We start from the raw sequence: 21,681 nt of genomic DNA, 5'->3' as shown, positions 1-21,681 counted from the left end.
CCCTTTCGGTAAACAGTATTGTCGAAGGCCCTAACTTCGTGTATCACAACATCTATTATAAAATAACAAACCTGTGAAAATTTAGGCTGAATCGGTCATCGGGGTCGGGAGAAAATAACGGGAAAACCCATCCTTGTTTCCGCACGTTTCGCCGTGTCATGGCATGTGTTTAAAATAAATCCCTAATTCTCGATATCGAGAATTGATACTGTTTTAATGTTTTCTCAAAAAGTAAAGCATTTCATGGAATAATATTTCAGGAGAAGTCTTTCGCCATAATACCTTCTGTAAACCCTGTAAGTTATTTGTAAGTCTGTGAACGTTTGTTTTTCTGTACCGAAAGTGTCCAATGGCTTTAAAGCCATTACATGTATACACTTTCGGAACAGAAAAACAAAATAGTCGTGGGACTATCACACGGCAAACGATGCACTATCACACGGCAAACGATGCACCATCACACACGGCCGCCGTCTAGTAAAACTAAGACATATCATGTGACGCGCTCTAAACCAAAGAAAAGGCAGAATATTTGTAAGGGGTGTTATAATATAAATCATTGTGAGATACGGCTCCCTCTGAAGTGGAGTAGTTTTCGAGAAAGAATTAGTTTTCCCCGAATTTGATTTCGAGACCTCAGGTTTAGAATTCGAGGTCTCGAAATCAAGCATCTGAACGCATACAACTTCGTGTGACAAGGGTGTTTTTTCTTTCAATATTATCTCGCAAAACTTCGACGACCAATTGAGCTCAAGTTTTCACAGGTTTGATATTTTATGCATATGTTGAGACACACCAAGTGAGAAGACTAGTCTTTGACAATTACCATTATCTTCAAGTACGCGCCAATCATCCAATCAGATTCACAAAATGGAGTGGTGACTCTGCCTTTTCATTGGTTTAAAGCGCGTCACATGATATGTCTTAGTTTTACTAGACGGCGGCCGTGTGATAGTGCATCGTTTGCCGTGTGATAGTGCATCGTTTGCCGTGTGATAGTCTGATGACTATCACATGGCGTGCAATACCCAGACGTCTTTTTACCCACCTCGAATCCAATCAGTTGTGCATCTGTGTATTTGAAACGCGCATACGAACGTTCCGTGTACGAAGGTGATAAATAGTCTGTTGGGGTGTTATAAGACAATATTGACTGCTTTAACTCGTGCTATGGTTAAAACTACGAATCCCTCGGTGATCCCGGACCGTTCTATTTTCCCTCGGCTGCGCCTCGGAAAATAGAACGGTCCGGGGATCAGTCGTAGTTTTAACCATAGCGCTCGAAACAGTCAATATTAATTTGTAGAACAGTGTCCACTGCCTTTAACAACAAACTGTCTGATCAGCCTGGTGGGTCTGGCCCCACGTGACCCTGATTCTGGGCCAATTCTAATCGAAAGCTTAGAGTGTAGGATAAATTGTGCTTAAAACTGATGACATTTTCCTATCAAGTACGATTATGAATTGATGAGATTTTACGGGTTAGCCTATAACATTTATTATACCTAGCGGTGTGGTGCATAGTTGTTGTTCTTGCATGTGCCCTTTTAGGCTCTATGGCTTAACCGATATACCCCCAACTGCTCACAGAGATTTGTATCGACTTCAATCGAATGGTTAAACATTGCGTACAAATCCCACAGGAATAAACCAAGCATAACTGAGAAACCCAATACTAAATCAACTTTGACTTCATAAAAAAAAATTGGTTTTGAAAAAAAATAATAGACAGATAATAATACTTGTCCTTTTTTTTAGAGACTTTGATGTAAATGGCCTTACAACAAGAAAATTATGCTTAATATTGTGTGCAATGTTTTGTCTCGCGCGTGGCCTTGTTTTTAATTTCAGTTTTGGCAAAGTACTCCAAGAGAAATTAGCTGTGTGTTTTTATATATAACTATCGTACATAGCCTACACAGTCGATATATTATAGGTTACACAAGTTTTTGTTTGTAATGTGTTTTTGTTGTATTTTCCAAAAAATAAAGGGAAATGTTTAGTAAAATAGTAGGGGCCCTCGACTCATCCAATTTCAGTCCGAAAACCAATTCTCCAATTATTTTTAATCGTAGGTATTTGTTTTCAAATTCGTTGATTCAACGCAACTCGTTCCAATAAAGAAGATATTTGGAAATGGCTCTATTTCTAATGACAAATTTCGACAGCTGATGTGTATATTGGGACTTGACCACAGACATAATATATCTGTGGTCAAGTCCCAATATACGGCTCTGCGTTAGCCCATGGCAGAGGAAACACATCGCCCATGGCACCTGTGCATCTTCGCTTTACTCATATAACAGCCAATCGTTAAAGACACTGGACACTATTGGTAATTGTCAAAGACCAGCCTTCTTACTTGGTGTATCTCAACTATGCATAAAATAACAAACTTAAACTCGATTGGTCGTCAGAGTTGCGAGATAACTATGAAGAAAAAAAACCTTGTCACACGAAGATGGTATTATTATGTCTGTGGACTTGACGAAGTTAATAGCGCCCTCTTTTGAACCATCCTCCTTCAGCCCATCATGTTAATATTTTTCTTCCCCCATTCATCTATGATAATGAATGGTGGACAGAATCTCCGGCGGACACCTCACCATGGAGGTAGCCTCCATGCACTCACTGTCCAAGGGAATTCTATCCCGGTGTGGCGGTCTCGGAGCTCCGGCGGTGGTCTCAGAGCTCCAGATTACCAAATACGGTAGTATTACGTCATGCCGTGCCTGCGTACACCAAGCGAAAGTAGTCGATTTTAGCGCCGTGCCGAGTACACTCTCGTAGTAGACTTAGGGACAAGTCGTTTACATGTCCCACGCGGTGAGATCGCCGAGTGGCAGCGGTGCTCTCCGCACGCGAACTGCTGGTTGCGCAACTCACTGCGCTGCCCGACTCCAGGCAGCTCGTAGTAGTCGCGCAACCAGCAGTTCGCTGCAAAGTGGGACCATAAACGACTTGTCCACAAGTCTACTCTCGTAGCTGTCATGGCGGCGCCCATATCGTGTGAACGAGTGGGGCGTATGCGACAATATTGTGAAAAAAAGCAATCACGTTTATAATAAGTATTTGAGGAGTGTGAATTACAAAGAAGGTTCTTCTGAAAGCCAGAAAAGGGTTTTGGGCTGCCCCTCGGAAAAGCACTCGTACGATAACAAAACAGGTCTCGAAGATTTATTCGTGGCGGTAGGGGGGAGGGGGGACGGGGACTCACGCCCGCAACGACAGCGTGCTACGTCATCCCGGAGAGCTTGGCACGCCAGAGATCTGAGACCGTGATTACTGCGTGCCGAAATCTCCGGTGACGTCACCCGGAGCTCTGAGACCACCGGAGCGCCGAGGCCGCCACACCGGTAATAATACAACGGGATGCATGCAGAATTGAGCGCGATAACGGTCACAGATGTGACTTGTTTGAGCTGATAACTTTTTACAATAAGCATTAGGTGCTTCCGCAACTCTGTGAAATTAGGCCCATGGTAGCCAGCCTGAACATCTGCCGTCATACTTCGAGGCTCGTGGTCTAGGCCCGTGGCTGTTGAATAATAAGGCACATTTTCTTTTGAGAAAAATAAAAGGACAGGTTTCAATTACACTACTGTCACAAGAGGGCGTGCGTAGTTTCGCGTGAAACTTAATAGGAATGAAGTCAGTTGCATGCATCCCATCCTAGTTTGGTTTTTCTGATCCAAGCCATAATATATTTTGTTTGGCAGCATAAATTCACCTGAAATCTTGTCTTCAAAAAAGGGGGGCCTGTGTTTAAAGAATATATGTATTCATTCGCTCGAAAGAAAAGAAAAACGGCACAATGAAAACAATGAACAATGCAATGCAAGGGAAAATATTTGTCTTTATTTACAGCAGAAACAATATTTTCATGAGTCTACAAAATAAAAACATTCACCACTGCAAGTGTTTCAACAAAACAAACTGATCGTTAAACCTAATAGTGAACATAAACAATATACAGAGATTATTGGTGTACGAAAATAGTTGTTTTTACTTCGAGCAAAATAACTATCCTTGATATCATTTCTCATTCATTGCACAGAGTTGTTTTTCTTTTTTTTGTTTACTAAAGACTTTATGAAAACCAGTCTTCTTTACAGGGGGTCGGGAACTATCACCGTGAGGGATTATTTGGTACAAACTTGCCGTTTGTCAAAGGTTCAAAAGTGTTTTTTTAATATAGCAAACTTAAAAACTAAGTTTTCTCTAAAAGGTCTCAAATTAATGATAAGTTTTCTGTGAATCAATTTGAACAAATCCTTTGAAGTTTAAAAAAAAAAAGCCTTTAAATTTCGACAAATACATCAAATCAATGCAAACAATCGCATTATTTCAGTTCAATGGATAATTTTTCCAGGGCCATCTGTTCATAAAATACTAATGAAATTACTTCGAATTCGTTTATACTATAAACCGCACTTACAGATCATTGTCAATTGATTTGTGAAACATGCATCAAAGTGCCACACTTTTTTTTTGCCATGTATACTGTTCCGACACCCTAGAAATTTAATATAGGAGTCCTATAATGATAAATATTGGACTCTTTGAATGCTTTTCAGCTCACATTCACGCACACTGATATATTTTACACAGAGAACCATATGTTTTGATTGCATACAAGTAAACAGTATGTGCGTAAGTTTGCACACCACTATGTGGATGGCTTTGAAAGCCGAACCCACGTGAGCCAACAGTTCTCAAACAGCAGCTCCTCCAGCTATGTCTTTATCAGCAGTTTAATACAGTACCTCAGTGTTTCAAGACACTGGACACTACTGGTAATTGTCAAAGACCAGTCTTCTCACTTGGTGTATCTCCACATATGCACAAAATAACAAACCTGTGAAAATTTGAACTCAATTGGTCAGCGAAGTTGCGAGATAATAATGAAAGAAAAAAATACCCTTGTCACACGAAGTTGTGTGCTTTCAGATGCTTGATTTCGAAACCTCAAATTCTAAATCTGAGGTCTCAAAATCAAATTCGTGGAAAATAACTTCTTTCTCGAAAACTATGTGACTTCAGAGGGAGCCGTTTCTCACAATGTTTTATACTATCAACCTCTCCCCAATTACCAATAGTGTCCACTGCCTTTAAATAAACTAAAGTTTGTTTAAAACATATATTATATATTGTTGACGATTATGATGTGAAAAGATATCAAATGACAATGATCTGTGAGAGAGTTATGTAGGTATAAGAGATATAGGGTGCATTTTATTCAAACAATAAAGCACAAAATAACCACTCCTTAAAATATGGACTGTTCCATTTCACACCCCTTTCCCTCGTAAAATGGAACAGTCCAGGTATCATTAGGTGTTTTTTCTGCTAAACTGTACTCATATGCATCCGATACTTGTATAGTAGTAGGCCTATACCACACAAAATCTCAAGCACATCTTGCAAATATAAAAAATAAAACATCATGTGGTTACATTTTAAATCACAAGTTCGCAAACAAAATAACTCCAGATGTACAAGGTTTTTCTACTAATCACTAGTTTTATATTGTACAGTGTTAATCAGCAATGACACTTCAACATTATTCTCCTTTCAAATAAATAATGCAAGACAAATTGATGTACAAATACACAGAATGGGAATATTTTGTGGAGACAAAACACTGTCAGACGCTTTTTACAACAAAATTTAACCCCCCAAAACACCACACATTTCTAAGGAATATTTGTGGATCATTATATTCTACTTTTAAACAGCTTTCAAATCATATTCATGTCATATCAATTGCTCTTCATGGCCCAAAGAACCCACTCGGATGGAAGTGTCCCTTTGAGATTGCTTGTTGCCCTGACCCCTGACCCTTCATAATTTGAGCATTAATGTGCACTTTCCAGCATCAATCAAATTACTTCTCTGGAGAGCGTCAATTAAGACTTGGGCATGAGTTAAAATGTGTCTTAATAAAATCGTTTGACTCTCTATAAATGCCGTTTCAGTTGAATATTGATGTTGACCTTTTGTTTTATAGGAGTTTCCAATTTCCCATGAAACATTTCACAACAAAAATTTCCCTTCCAAGCTGTTGTATAGCTGTATTTAAATGTTACACAATTCTTTTCTGAAAATCCTATGCAACGTGCAAATTTCCCTCTTTGTTCCCTTATCTTTCTGCGCATATAATTAGCAGCAAGACTGCATGATAAGGTATTGTGAGTGACAGTAGAGGGACACAGTGTCGCAGGCCCGCAGTGTCGTTACTCAATACAGTATTTCAAGACGAAATGAGGACATTCAGAGAGTGGTGTGGGGCAATATTGATGATCTAGCCTTTCACACAAGCCTTTAAACCACTGTATATTACATTACATCTTGGCATCAATCAAATGGCGACTCTCAAAGGCAATATGTCATTTACATATTCATCAAACACAGCACAGATGAGTCTCTAAATTAGTCTGTCGCTAGAATTGAAAATTCCCAATGGTGGCCTCTGCCTGAAGAAGTGGGCTAATTTCATAGAGCTGCTTAAGCAGACAAATTTGCTTAAAAATTACCTGCTTAGCAGAAATGGGCAGGATACCAGTCACAAATCTTACATGATGTGACATGGTATTTTTGCTGGTAATCTTAATCTGGTAAGCATGATGTTGCTGTGCTTAGCTTCTTTTTGTGCGCAGCTCTATGAAATTGGGCTCAGTTAAGGTTTACCAGTTAAGATAAGAAAATACTATTCTTAAAGAATTGAGAAGAGTAAGAAAATATTTCTGTTACCCAAACCACTTTTCAACCAAAGATTACAATATATTTGGGAAGAAACTCATACAATTAATAAAAATCAGCAACCTAACGTAGTACATTTTCAAGTCTTTTGACTAAACTCAAAACTTTTAGCACCAACAAATTATTTGGTTGTTTATAACACAATGCTCATTTTAGATTTACACAGTCAGTTGTGTGTGTTTGACATACTGTACAGTTTCATTTTCATACTAGCTGCAAAATACTGGAATTTTCGAAAATATGTTACTAAAGAATACAAATTAATGTCAATAAATCCATTAAAAATTATGTAACAGGTTGAAAATTGTCAATTCAGGGAAAAAAAAAAAATTGGCGATCCAGCCAATGCAGTGAGAATGACCCAATGGCAAACACTGCAAATGCAATTGCCCAAGTCAGTTTATATCATTACCTGCACAGGTTTCTTGGTCATTCAATAATTTTGAAGTTATCAAGCCAAACTCTGTGCTTAGTAACCTACTCTCTGCAGCACGTGTTAATCCAGGTTAATCATGGTTGGTATACCTTACACCACACAAGATTTCCCTGCATCTTATTTCATAAAACTAACTGTAAAAATCCACTCTCAAAATCGTATAATTCTCATAGATTTTCTAATTTCATCTCATTTCCCATACAACCTATTAAATGCAACACAACAATTGTTTTAATTGCCTAAACTCTAATCCTGTACTACCAGGCCTAGAGTTTCATCTTTGAGAGGGTAAGACTGTTTCATTTTGCAAAGGGCACTTCCAATGGAAAATCTTCAATTTTATAGGAATTTTTGAAGAGGGGCACCAAGGACATGCCCAGGGCAACCGTGGAAATTTCCCCCAGGCCTGCAATACTGTGCATTCCTTCTCTTTTAACTGCATATTATTTATAAATTGAGTAACCATTTATTCTACATAAACGGGTGCCCTTTCTGCTAAGATACAAGTGGACAGACATTGCCATATAAAACCAAACCACAATAATCTGATAAAAGCCAAGGCTGCAGTGTCTGTGCCAACAATACCTTTGTAATTGCTGTTCGTACTGTCACGGATAACAAATCTTATTTTTAAATCGCGTTGACGGGTATATCTTTTCTTCACAACACAAAAATATTGACATGCATTTTCACCATTGTTGTACGTGAGACAGAAATTTAGTGTGCACAGCAAACAAACAATGCCGCTAGACAAAAAGAGAGAAAACAATCATATTGAGCAGTTCAGCATTTTAACTGTCATTGTTGGCATTTGTATGCACGTAACTTCTTTCCTTTGGTGCTCTATACATGTAATGTGGCACGGTGTACCCTTTAGAATTCTTCAGAGGATTTTAGTGGGGTTGAGTTATTCGGCCTTGTTGGATATGGGACACAAAAGTGCTATATTTTTCCGTATTCCACTCGCGCTTGTGTGATAACGTATTTTTTTTTTCAAGCAAACTTGGCGCGTGACTATAGAACACACAAGACACAGGTAGTGATATAAGCCGTGCAATATAGGTTTTTATCACCACTCCATTCTGCGAATCTGATTGGAGGATTAGCGCGTACTTGAAGATAAAATATAAGAACTAGAGGGCACACTGGTGATGCTTCTTGCACAAACGCATCGGGACCGCAAGGAGACAAGTGCACGCAATTCTGTACACGCATTGAATGTTTTGTCAACTTACAAAATGGCCGCACAAACACACGCTGTGTGATGCCTGTTTTTCAACTTAGAAAATGGCCGCCTGCGCGCATACCGGGTCGCATATATAGGCCAGTGCACCCTCTAGTTCTTATATATATAACTCTATGGGTGTGGTACTCCTGTGCAAGAGGAAAACTGTGTGTTGAAAAGTACGGGGACACCCTCTGTCACATATCAAGCACATGGTATTTTTGAGTTACTTATAAATCTCTTGACTTTGTATTCAAAATCTTTCACTGAAAAATGCAAATACTTTTCAAGGCTAAGTAAGGCTGTGTAAAAATGAGCGGCCATAGATTCCACTCATTTCTTACAATATCCTACTAAAAGCACATTATTTAAAAAAAATCAGTAACAGTTCAAGGTGAAGTCAGAATTGAAGTTTTAATTTTGAAAGAGTCTTTTTACATGCAGCACAATAATAATGGTTTATACATCATTGCTGCACAAGAACATCCACTAAGCGCTAGTGTGAGTACCGGTAGTCACTGTTCAGCCTATTCAAGCAAGACACTTCAAGATGTACTTTCACAACAATGTTTCACTGCAAACACATTATATCATTCTACAAGTATGCAAGGCTTTGGCATTCAGAATCTGCTTCTGTCGTTTTGTACATGTAGCCAATTTTTGAACTTAGGTTTACCCATTTCAAAAAAAAACCTCAGCTTTTGAAAGAAAAACATTTCATATAACCTATCCCACCATGACCATGACAATGTGAACATTTATATTATTACACACACCAACTTTAAAAGCACACCCTTCAAATTTATCAAAAATCACAACATTTCCTCAATGCATTTCATATCTGTTAGGAAAACCTCAGCAAATAACAAATTATAGACATATTAATAACACTTTTTATTTTATCAGAGAAACCAGATTCTTAAAACGTGGAAAATATACAACCTAACAAAAAGTTAGACATTAAGATATGCCTCAGCAAATACCTTTATTGATACCACTGCTGCTGCAATTCTACCTCAGCCATAGTTTGAGACGAAGGGCATCCACACCATTGAGATAATATCGAAAAAGTCTTTTATCACGAACGAAACCAAGGTTCTCGTAGAGTCTTAGTGCTGGTTTGTTGGTAATCTCCGTTTCCAGGACAACCTTTGACATAAAAAACCAAAAAGATTATAAACAGAAACCTCTTCATGGTGAGGAAGGGCACATGATTGTCAAAAATAGATTCTGGGTGAAATCTGAGTCCAAGCAAATCCAGCATCGATCTTGCCGCACTGATTCTTACGCAATGTGGTATAATAATTTCTGGAATAGTTACGTGTAAACAGCATAGCGACAATCTTGGCATCTTGACATACTTTTTTAGCCACACTCTGCTTTCCAGGGTGCATTAATGCACAATTTTCAAGAAGGCGCATGTGCATGGCTGTCGGTTAAAGACAGTGGACACTATTGGTAATTGTCAAAGACTAGTCTTCACAGTTAGTGTATCTCAACATATGCATAAAATAACAAACCTGTTAAAATTTGAGCTCAATCGATCGTCGAAGTTGCGAGATAATAATGAAAGAAAAAACACCCTTGTCACACGAAGTTGTGTGCTTTCAGATGCTTGATTTCGAGACCTCAAATTCTAAACTTGAGGTCTCGAAATCAAATTCGATGAAAGTTACTTCTTTCTCGAAAACTACGTCACTTCAGAGGGAGCTGTTTCTCTCCCCATTACTCGTAATCAAGAAAGGTTATATGATGATCATTATTTTGAGTAATTACCAACAGTGTCCACTCCCTTTAAGTTGTAGCTCAAAGGTTTGGTGGCAGAGCTGCCAACATTTTCAGCTTGCAATCACAGAGATTTTGTACAACAATCAGGGAGTTATTTAGAATGACGTGTAATTACTCAAAATAATTATTGGCATAAAAACTTACTTGGTAACGAGTAATTGGGAGCTGTCGATAGTATAAAACTTTGTGAGAAACGGCTTCCTCTAAAGTAACATAGTTTTCAAGAAAGAAGTTATTTTCCACGAATTTGATTTCGAGACCTCAGTATAGATTTTGGGGTCTCGAAATCAAGCATCTGAAAGCACACAACTTCATGTGACAAGGCTGTTTTTTCTTTCATTATTATCTCGCAACTTCGAAGATCAATTGAGCTAAAGTTTTCACAGGTTTGTTATTTTATGCATATATGTTGAGATACACCAAGTGAGAAGACTGGTCTTTGAAAATTACAAATAGTGTCTAGTATCTTTAATAGGGATAGAATGTTCATTATGAGGAAGACATTTAAATTGTTCCTCACAACAGGAAGAAGAGTGGGTTTTTTTGAGAATCAGGGAGAGTTGGCAGCTGTGGTGGTTATGTTGGCACAAAAACCTGCAAAGCGCAACAAAATAGAAAATAAGGAAGACAAAATCTTTCCTAATAGTACAGTACTGAGATACCTAACTAAAGTGACAAAAATCAGCAGCTGATCAACCGACACTCGTTGTTCAAAATAACATTCCAAAAAAATACAATTATTACATGAACCTCCTGACAGGTGCGTTAATAGAAATACAGGAAGTGGCAACAAAGTAACAGGTTAAGCTAGTGATGGGATCCATGGGATCTGGCAGGTGTGATCATGTGGCCTTCAAAAGCATTTAGGGACTCCATGTTGTCTAAGGGCCTTGTCACACGAGGCAACTTTTCAAGGCAGCATGGAGGCAACCGACCGCAGTGCAGGCTACAGGACCATTTCAAAAGCACATGAGTGCTTTTTTAAACAATGTCTTACAATCTTTGAGACCAAATGCCAGAAAATTGCATGTAGACCGGTCAAAATCAATCCAAGTGGTCCTGCTGGCAAGTTCAGTGTCGAAAAGGCATTCCATAACTCATTTGGAATATTGACTAGCAAAAAAGTCGACAGACTAGTGATATAACAAACTACAACTATAACTGGTCCTGCTGGCTTCGATATGTGCAATTGCAAAATGTGGGGCGCCAACTGACTAAGGAATGTACTTTGGATGAGCAATGGGACGTGGCTCCACTAATCGTCGTCTCGTGTAACATTTACTTCCACCTGGGAAATTAAGTATTTCCCCTGTACTTCTGGTTGGCAGTTGTGGTCCTCATAGAATCAGTATCATAGCAAGTAAGCCTGGGCCACAGTCGGCAGTGCAGGACGGGCCTGCCCAGAACTTTGCCAAGCACTTGTGGCAAAATACACCGTGCTGCCCAGCACTTGTGGCAAAATACACTGTGCTGCCCAGCACAGATTTCTCCCAGATTGCACTTTAACAATGATTGCCCCCATATCTAATCATGCTCCCCTTGGTGGACCGCTCGCCTTTGATGGGCTAAATTGGATTAAGAGCCCGCCACTAAAATTGGTCGAGCTACAACACTGCTTGGGTGACTAGAGAAATTTACTTCTCAAGTATGCAGATAAACAACAGGTACATTCCAACAACAACAAATATCTTGAAGTCGACTGAGATTGTGATATCAAACGCAATTTACCTCATCGCACTCTCCCCTCACCATGGCACGGATGGCTTTCTTCACCAGACTTGAGCCTTCAGAAAGAATCACAGCAGAACAATTTTGTCAGTTAATAAATGTAGATGTAAAATATGCATAGAAAAAAGAAAACTAATTAAGAGCTGGTAGGGAGCTGGTAGGGAGGTGTCAGAAAGAGGCGGCATGACTGTAGATTTATAGGTCATACTTCTAACACTTGAAGTCAACAACCCTTGTAAGGAGGTGTCAGGTAGGGGGTGGGGGGGGTAGCGGGGTAGGAGGGGTAGGGGGCACAATCGGTTATTCATAGGTCATACTCCACTGAACACCATGCAGTCAACAACCCTTGTAAGATGGTAAATGTAAGGTGGGGGGGGGGCGGCTGGTTAGTAGGTCATACAGCAGTCAACAACCCTTGTCGTAGTTAGGAGGTGTCAGGAACTTATCGTTTAAAGGTAGCGTGAGGGGGGAGGAGGGGAGGGGGGAATTTTAGGTTTATAGGTCATACTCCGTCTAAGACTTGCAGTCAACAACCCTCGTCTTAGTAAGGAGGGGTCAGGAATCTATGGTTTGAATGTAGTGAGGGAGGTGGGAGGGGGGGGGGGAGATTGGCACGATCGTAGGTTTATAGGTCACACTCCATTCAAGACTTGCAGTCAACAGCCCTTGGGTGAACCCTCTCACTGAGTATCAGACACTGCTGATGGATCCTATTAGCTGTTAAGATATCTCACCAATTTGAAGCTTCCTGTAGTTTTCATCGACGGCCAGCATAGCTATGTAGCCACGGCGGGCCATCTTCTTGTGAACGTCCAGTTTACAGACTATGGCACCCACACACTTGTCTTGATGCATCGCCTAGGGGGTGAAGATCAGATGACTTTTAAAATGTGGCAATTGATTGTTTTATCATCGAAAAGACAATGAATCCAAAATTTATATATGTGCTAAATTTGATCCCAAGAGAGCAAACAACACCAGGGTGTTGAACTCAACACAATTTGTCATTGCCTTGAGCCCACACAATGTTCATACATGTATGTAGTAACAAAATGCGATTAGTGGAGACGATAGCGGAAAAAACCTCATAGTTCTAGGATTAGTACAATTCACTCCTCCGTATAATCGAGAATGTAGCGAGGAATATCTATTCCTACCTTCAGCTCCCCAAGTTATTTTCATCTCAAATATTTTCTTCTTTTAGCCCCTTACCAAGAATGACTTTAAGCAAATGTTTGGAGCAGCTTTTTAATAGCCTTGTATGGAGCTAGTTGCGAGTGTCGTAACCCACCATCCTACGACAGTCGGAAGCCCGGAGGGAGGATGGAGGGTTACGATTACTGCAACTAGTATGGAGCAAACAAAATAGCAATAGTTTTTGTAAAGTCCTCCATGTAACATTTGGCACCTCAATAACCTCAATGGGGCATTATTACCACAGCCGGAATAAATACTTACCAAGAAACAAAGCTGTGGCCAATTATGAATGAAGTACCGATAAGTATAAATTGAGTACGGTTCCGACAAGTCTTTTGTTATAAGCCTCATGATGTCAGGCATTTGTACCTCGGACTTGTACGGCACAAGAACTATGGGATACTTCTCTTTCTCAATGTGTATAGTGTTGATATCACTGTCGTTTGGGGGACAAGGGAGTACTGCATATTGGTTCTCATGGCAACCAAGCACAAAGTCCGACAGTGATTCTGGGAGTTCTTCTAAATCTGCATCTCCAAGATTGGCACCAGCCGGTCCGATAACACCGAAGGAGGGATCCATCCCTGCAACTGCAAGTAGATCACTGTTAGTGTTAGTGTTAGCAGCTTGAGTGTTGCAGGGCACGATTTCTTTTGAGGAGTCCGCATGCTTTAATTTGTCCATCGTTGATGAGAACTGAAGGTCCCGAGATGCTTCTCCACTACCCAAACAGACATTCTCAACCATCTTGGTGAGATCCAGTAGGGGTTCGTTTATCATGTTTATGCGAGAATTGCAAGACGACTTTGCTAAATCCTTTAAAGGTTTAGGCATTGAAGTACCTTTTGTTTTTGATTCAGGTAAATTATGATTAACAACATTCCTAATGTGGTTTCCTTGCTCGTCAACATTTGTTAATGTGTCTTTTCCGTCACAGGTACAACATCCGTTTGTCAACCCTTGGTCGGGGACCGCTCCAGATACTTTCGTCTTCAGCTTTGACATCTTTGAAGAGTCTGTCTCGCCCACATCCATTGCATGTGCGTTAACATTAGAAAAACCTACACCGGAGTTACTGTTGTTGTGGCCCTTATTGTTTTTGCATGGACAAGTCAGGTCACTGATTTGTGTGACCTCGACACAATCATTTTCTGTTGACAATATTGAAGGTTCAGACAGTGGTTTTTTAATCATATGATTCTCTGCCGTTCTATTGTCGTCTGCTGTGTCACTTTGTTGTTGCTTGCAATGCTGCATTTCTGTACCATTCATATTGTTGAATCTCCCCGCCGGCAGCTGTGCAGTTGTTCCGCTATCCATCCAGTGCAAATCATGAAATGGTGCTTGGTTTTCAAATGCAACTCGTCGGTGGGTGGATCGAGTTGGCTGCCGTGCAGTACTCACCTCCTCCCGGACCCAACAGCAGCGGCGCGGCGGGATACCCTCGGCCTCGGCCCAGACGTTTTCATACCAATAAAAGCTACTGTGTTTACTCCCTTACAAACAGTTCTCTTTGCCTTAGTTCAAGGAATTCTTCGGCGTCAATTTTGAACAGAATGATTTACGTACGTGTAGCATATAACGGCCCAAAATAAATACAGCAGCCTTCTGATTTTCTACGCATGTCTAGTGTTGCAAGCATATCCCATCCCAGCACACAATGGAACATCAGTTTATCACTTCCGGGTTAAGTGTCACGGACCTTGCATGGCATAAAAAACCGAGAGAGGGGGCGCATCATCATCATCTTGGATGAGCCTATTAATGACCGTGTGTGACTGGGAGACTGTGAACGAATTGACATTCAGTAAGTAACTATACTTGAAAACTATAATATAAAATATTGCCAACCTGCAGTGTGTTTCTCTTGTCAAACTTTGCATATGATGAGGGGAAACAAAATACAATACAATACAAACTTTACTAATTTTTGAAAAAGATCTCTGTCTGGGCCGGGCACTCATCCGACATCGTTACATAACATTTCAATTTCATGACTTGAGCTTGACTGCTGAGCTGAGTTGGGATGGGGTTGTCATTTCTAGAAGTAGGTTTATCATGGGTTTATCCAAGCATGGAGCAATTGCTCCATGATCCAAGCTTGGGTTTATCATGTGTTTATTATGTAACCTGTAAATTAGATTAAATTGAAGTAACATAAGAATTAGTTAACCATGTGATTGAATAATTGATCACAATACCACATAGACTTAGTTAGAACAAGGACCATCATACTCCTACTCCTAGTTGCGATAACGTAACCCTCCTGGTCGACCTCCGCCGTCGGGAGGAGGGTTACGTTATCGCATCTAGTGAACTAGGGACCATACTGATCAGTGATAGGCGGATGATATTGATATAGGATAGGCCCCCTAGAACACTGTCCTTATCCTGCCAACAATGCGACATTAAAGGAGGAATATCTGATTTGAATGAATCTATTTTATTTCACGAAGAATGAAAAAGTGGTGGCAGGCAGGATACGGAAACGTTTCTATTCATTATTAAATCGTAGTCAGAGAGTAACTTAGTACGGTAGTACTTGGTAGTGGTAGAGTATAACTGTATACAATGATTACAACTATTGGTTGCTCTGAGTTGACTTGAGTGCTGGTACCACCATGTTGGAGGTCATCAGATGGTATGTTCTATTTTCCTTAGTAGGCAAGCAGAGAGTCGTAGTGTTATTAACCATTGCACAAGTAAAGCACTCAATATTTGTTATATAACAAATTGGTTGCTATGGGATAGAACAGTTGCTACGGGTACGTACCTCGTTTGCTGCGTGTATAGTAAATGTTCATGGTCTTCTCCTAATTACCCAAGGAAATGTGCATCACTATTGCAATTCAACCCTCATGAAGGATTGAATCGTGGTAGTTTTGGTTGGGGACCCATGTTAAAGTAAACGTCCAAGTGCCACCAAGCAAGTATCTGTAGACCACATATTCTTGGTAAGGTACCCCCGGGGAAACTAAAATGTCTGATAGTAACAACGAAAGTGTGACTTTTTGTTGTAGAATAATCATGGCCGACAAAGGGGACAAACCAGCATTCCCAAATGCCGAGTCCAGAAAGCAGTGTTGGGCTGCAAGGGACAACCTCTTCAAGTGTTTGGATAACAACGGTAATGACATGTCAAAATGCACAGAGACAAGACAGGCATTTGATGAGCACTGTTCAAAGACGTGGGTAAGTCTGTTTCAAAGTTGGCGGCTGCAGCTTTGGCTGTTGCTAAGGACAACTTAAAGACAGTGGACACTATTGGTAATTGTCAACGACCAGTCTTCTCACTTGGTGTGTCTCAACATATGCATAAGATAACAAACCTGTGAAAATTTGAGCTCAATTTTTGTCGCCGAAGATTCGAGATATTAATGGGAAAAAAAACCACCATTGTCGCACGAAGTTGTGTGCTTTCAGATGCTTGATTTTGAGACCTCAAATTCTAAATCTGAGGTCACGAAAAATAACAAACCTGTGAAAATTTGAGCTCAATCGGTCATAGAACTTCCGAGATAATAATGAAAGAAAAAATACCCTTGTCACACGAAGTTGTGTGCGTTTAGATAGTTGATTTCGAGACCTCAAGTTCTAAACTTGAGGTCTCAAAATCAAATTCTTGGAAAATTACTTCTCTCTCGAAAACTATGGCACTTCAGAGGGAGCCATTTCTCACAATGTTTTATACCCCATTACTGGTCACCAAGAAAGGTTTTATGCTAATAGTTATTTTGAGTGATTACCAATAGTGTCCACTGCCTTTAAATGCTTAAATAGTGCATTGAACGCTGGTGATCCAGCCTTTTTCCCAAAGGTCAAAGTAGAAACCTTGTGTAATAGAAGGACCAATGATGACTGCTTAAAATAAGGAGCATTTCAGGCAGTTTACCTTCCCCTGCTAAACCTCCCTCCCCTCCCCAAATTCCCTGATGAATCCCCAAATTATATAGTTTTCAATTTGCAATAACTTCCTTTCTTAAAGTTGCCACTGCTAGTCTCCATCAGTGCTCAAATTTGGTTGGAAATCCACATGACCATTGGACTAACTATGGCTAAAAACTCTCCACAAAATTTAGTATTTGATTTTTTAATTTACATTATCTCATTGGATAATTAATCCTTCGTTACACAACAGAATGCAACGAGAGACTTCCCTTGTATAACAAATGTATATTTGTATTGCTACTTCATAGCTTTGGTAATAATCATCTCTCTGTATTTATTGTTTCAATGTGTAACGTGATTTTTAATTAAGGTTGAACTTTTTACTGTACATTGTCGTGCGCCTTTGAACAGCGTTGCATTGCCTCACTTTTGGGCTTTTAACTTTGGTTGTCTCTTTTACTAATGTTCGAGGTTGTTCTCAGATTATCTAAAGATTGTTAAATGTTTTTTTTTTTTTTTGCTACTTCAAAGATTTGGTTATAATCCTCTCTCTTCATTTATTGTTATTTAATGTCATTTTTAATGGTTTGATATTTGAATTATACATTGTCATGTACCATTAAACAGCGTTTATTGTTATTATAATATCAGAGCAAAATATTACATAAAATGTATCAGATGGTACTTAATAATTGGCAATCAGTGTGCAAAAAAATAAGCTCAGTCTGAATCTTTTTGCTACACAAATTTGCTGGATGATTTCATTCCCTCGAATTGAAAGGTACTTTGTCCAGTAGTGAAGTTACTGGCCTGACACTAAATTCACTGGCCTCTGGCCTGCAGTCCAGGGCCCAATTTCATAGAGCTGCTTAAGCACAAAATTTTGCTTAAGCAAAAAAATCCTTGCTTAGTAAAATCAGATAACCGGCCAAGACTCCATTCAATTGTTATGCTAAGTTAACAGCAGCTAAATACCAGTCACAAGCAATGTATATGGCATGAAATGTTGGCCAGTAACATGTGTAAAACAAGCGAGCTATTTTCGTGCTAAAGCAAATTTTTTGCTTAAGCAGCTCTATGACATTGGCCCCTGTATAAGATTTCAGGCCCTGTCCAAATATCTGCCTACATGTATATTCCTTTGATGCGTTTAAGAAATGCAGGACAAATCCATTCAAAGAGCCGCCCAATGTTTTCTCAGTAAAATCTCTATGCCGAACTCTCATGAAAATTAAATAATACTATCCTCATTTTTTTCTTAATCTTTTTCTCCTCTGCCCAGGTGAAGTATTTCCTTAGGAGAAGGGACTTCTTAAAATATAAAGAGACTGTTGACAAGGACGGATTTGTTCCAGGAGAGGGAGAAGAGAAGACATAACAACTTAATAAAACAAAATGAACAATGAACAGAAGATGTAACAATAGAAAAGAAAGATATGAAAGAACAATAGTGGTTTCTTTAAATGAACAATTTAGAGATCAGAAGATGCTACAATAGAAAAGAACAGTAGTTGGTTTCTTCAAATCAACAATGGAGAGACGGTGTAACAATAGAAAAGAACAACAGTTTTGTTCTTCGTTTCTCATGTGTCACTGCAGGAGTGCCAGAAATAAGTCAGGAGGATTGTGTGCCTTCTAGGAGACCTTGATACACAGGGGTGTCCTCACTCAGTTACATCTATGCAACAAAGTCTTAGTTTTCAAAACAATTATTGATCAAATATTGTCAAAGAATAGTATCTTCACTTTGTGTATCCCAAAAGTGTGCATTACATAACAAACCTGTAAAGATTTGGGCTCAATTGGTCATCAAAGTTGCAAGAAAATAAAGAATGAAAAAACACCCTTGTGTAGAAGAATGGGATTTTTGTTCCTGTTAATCCCATCACCTTATTTCTCATTTTGTATTGACCCTTTCAGTGTTTTTTTATTATATGAACAGCTAATGATCATTAGTATTAATTTAACAATTTGCCCAAAGTACAATTTAAAGTACCTTTAACCTTTGACAAAAGTGTACACTTTATTAAACAATAATGAAGTGTATGCACTGAGCTCATGCTGTAATTTCACCATCTATAGTAATTAAAGTTGTACTACAAATAATGTTGCCTCCATTAGCAAATGACTTGTTTGTTTGTTTGTTCGTTTGTTTGTTTGTTTGTTTGTTTGTTTGTTTGTTTGTTTGTTTGTTTGTTTGTTGTTTTGTTTGTTTGTTTGTTTGTTTGTTTGTTTGTTTGTTTGTTTGTTTGTTTGTTTGTTTGTTTGTTTGTTTGTTTGTTTGTTTGTTTGTTTGTTTGTTTGTTTGTTTGTGTGTTTTCTTTTCTGTATAAAGGCTGTTGTCTACAAGCCTCGGCTTACTCTAACAGCATCATGCTCTCGCTCCTGTCTTGTACATAGTTAATTCCTAGTTATTAATTTATTATTTGCTTTTAGATTATTTGTTTGTTTGTTTGTTTGTACCGTAGAATAAGGTCCAAATGTACGATAGAATAACCGTAGAATAAGGTCCAAATGGTCCAAATGTACGATACAAAGCCACTGCATGCGAGAAGTAACTTTTCCGTTAGGATGTGCACATTTATGTCTCCCTAACCGGGGACACCGTTTAGTGTTGTGTACCTGGACGGTACAAAGCTTGTTGCTTGGAAAGGTAACTTTGTATACATTTTCGCCGTGTTTTTGCCGCACAGTGAATCCGTTTAATGAGGGTTATTTTAGGCGCAGAGTGACCGTACACATTTCACCATATTTCAACCATAGCAAGTCGTCCTCGATGTGCACATCAATCAATTTTGTACCCCAACATTTGTAACAAAATGTACCTGCTGCAAAAACCTAATATTTTAGGCGTTTTGTGACCATATAACGTGCACAGGTTTAAATGAACACGTTGCCTTGGATAGGACGAGTTGGTCTTTGAAAAGCGTTTGTAACCGTTTGTTATAAAATGCATATGATGAGAAAGATATTTTAAAAGTAGAATATAATGATCCACACAAGTATCACTCGAAATTGCGTGGTTTTCCTTTTACCTCGTCGACTAACACGGTCGGCCATTTATGGGAGTCCAATTTTTGACTCCCATTAATGGCCGACCGTGTTAGTTCGGTCTTTAGAATTTCCCTAGTCCTTTTATTTTCCCTTTTCTGTTTTGTCCTAGGTCTCTAGAAGGTACTGGGAGCATAATGAGTGATATTTTAGAAAATAACTTTAAAATTGTGATGTGCACAGTTTTGTATTATGTATCGCAAAGTTTAGGCGTCGTGGCAAACCACGTACAAACATCTTCTGATATAGCGCCCTCTTTTATTTCCCATAAGAAGGGACAGATTTTCTTGGGAAACCGGCTGATAATTACAGCAAAAATTCATTTGATGAGCTTTATCAGCACAGTCTGCTTGTGTTTAAACCCCTAGCAGTTAATGCACAGCAGTTTGGGATGATGCACTTAAACATGGACAAGTCTTATTGTGATTCTAGACTCAGTCGGCTACCTATGACATTTTGGTCTTTGAACCCCATTTTGAGAGTTGATAGGGCGTTTTAGATACCGCACTTCTGTGGAGTCAGTAGAACTGGAGCATTGTTTTCAGTCAAGCGGTACATCCCCGCTCTTAAAGGCAGTGGACACTATTGGTAGTTTCTCAAAATAAATGTTATCATAAAACCTTTCTTGACAATGAGTAATGGGGAGAGGTTGATTTCAATTTCAATTTCAATTCACTTTATTATCCGAGATGAGAAATTCATTTCGGCCTTTTATACAACAAATTTTCAAAATTGATGTTATAAAACGTCGTGAGAAATGGCTCCCTCTGAAGTAATGTAGTTTTCGAGAAAGAAGTAATTTTCCACGAGTTTGATTTCGAGACCTTTGATTTAGAATTTGAGGTATCGAAATCAAGCATCTAAAAGCCAACAACTTCGTGTGACAAGGGTGATTTTCTTTCATTATTATCTCGCAACTTCGACGACCGATTGAGCTCAAATTTTCACAGGTTTATGATTTTATGCATATGTTGAGATACACCAACTGTGAAGGCTAGTCTGTGACAATTATCAATAGTGTCCGGGTCTTTAATGCCTTTTTGTCACTAGGTTAGATTTTTATTGAAAACTTGACATTGTATGTATTTCCATAAGGAGCTCCTGCTGAAAAACGCACGTTTATTTATTATGGTTATATTAGGCCAATTCTTCCCTACATAAAAATACACATAAAATATACATCAAGTTTCTCACTACAAAAGAATGTTTGACGCCATATTATGAGCTTTGAACCGGCACTGTTCCTGTTTGACATTTTCAATATGGATTTACGTCCTGGTTGATTAAATCACTCGATATATTGTGACTATTTGCAAGCAACGCGTGTAAGCAACGACTGCAATATTTGCAGGCTTAACAGTCAGTCACAAGGCACGACTGAAACCCGCACAATCTAGAACAAGTAGGGCATTCAGGCGTTTTATAAGATTATCTTGCAAGACATTGGTGGAAATCCAATCTAACAGGTTTAGAACTGCATCTTTATAGTATGCTATCAGTGAAGCGGTGCACAACTTTACTATACCGATTGGATGTATTGGGAGAGACTGTGGGAGTGAACTGGCGTGTATATTGTGATCAGATACAACAAGCGATGTGATCAAAC

General features: G+C 39.1%; 2 protein-coding genes across 2 annotated transcripts; one reads left to right on the top strand and one right to left on the bottom strand.

The window, feature by feature from the left end:
* Nucleotides 1-8,495: 8,495 nt before the first annotated feature.
* LOC117298234 lies at nucleotides 8,496-14,722 on the bottom strand. Its single transcript, XM_033781370.1, has 4 exons — nucleotides 13,398-14,722; nucleotides 12,674-12,797; nucleotides 11,940-11,995; nucleotides 8,496-9,572 (listed from the first exon to the last, which is right to left on the bottom strand). The coding sequence occupies exons 1-4, from the start codon at nucleotides 14,454-14,456 to the stop codon at nucleotides 9,435-9,437; spliced, it is 1,377 nt and encodes a 458-aa protein (XP_033637261.1). The 5' UTR covers nucleotides 14,457-14,722; the 3' UTR covers nucleotides 8,496-9,434.
* A 119-nt stretch (nucleotides 14,723-14,841) lies between these two features.
* LOC117298242 (cytochrome c oxidase assembly factor 6 homolog) lies at nucleotides 14,842-18,796 on the top strand. The gene is made up of 3 exons (XM_033781382.1): nucleotides 14,842-14,943; nucleotides 16,157-16,328; nucleotides 18,307-18,796. Exons 2-3 carry the CDS (start codon nucleotides 16,164-16,166, stop codon nucleotides 18,400-18,402), a joined length of 261 nt encoding a protein of 86 aa, XP_033637273.1. The 5' UTR covers nucleotides 14,842-14,943; nucleotides 16,157-16,163; the 3' UTR covers nucleotides 18,403-18,796.
* The last annotated feature ends 2,885 nt before the right edge of the window (nucleotides 18,797-21,681 follow it).

This window comes from Asterias rubens, chromosome 1 (assembly GCF_902459465.1).
Source record: "Asterias rubens chromosome 1, eAstRub1.3, whole genome shotgun sequence".
Taxonomy (NCBI): domain Eukaryota; kingdom Metazoa; phylum Echinodermata; class Asteroidea; order Forcipulatida; family Asteriidae; genus Asterias; species Asterias rubens.
The sequence above is the reverse complement of the archived record's forward strand: the minus strand, read 5'-3'. Positions and strand labels throughout refer to the sequence as shown.

What these genes read in the sequence shown, in the direction of transcription:
- LOC117298234 (XM_033781370.1), bottom strand. Translation starts at nt 14,456, where the DNA reads ATGGATAGCGGAACAACTGCACAGCTGCCGGCGGGGAGATTCAACAAT. An exon ending in GGCCACAGCTTTGTTTCTTG is followed by an intron (nt 12,798 to 13,397) that starts GTAAGTATTTAT and finishes TTCACCCCCTAG; the next exon opens with GCGATGCATCAAGACAAGTG. An exon ending in CTACAGGAAGCTTCAAATTG is followed by an intron (nt 11,996 to 12,673) that starts GTGAGATATCTT and finishes TTCTTTCTGAAG; the next exon opens with GCTCAAGTCTGGTGAAGAAA.
- LOC117298242 (XM_033781382.1), top strand. Translation starts at nt 16,164, where the DNA reads ATGGCCGACAAAGGGGACAAACCAGCATTCCCAAATGCCGAGTCCAGA. An exon ending in AGCACTGTTCAAAGACGTGG is followed by an intron (nt 16,329 to 18,306) that starts GTAAGTCTGTTT and finishes TCCTCTGCCCAG; the next exon opens with GTGAAGTATTTCCTTAGGAG.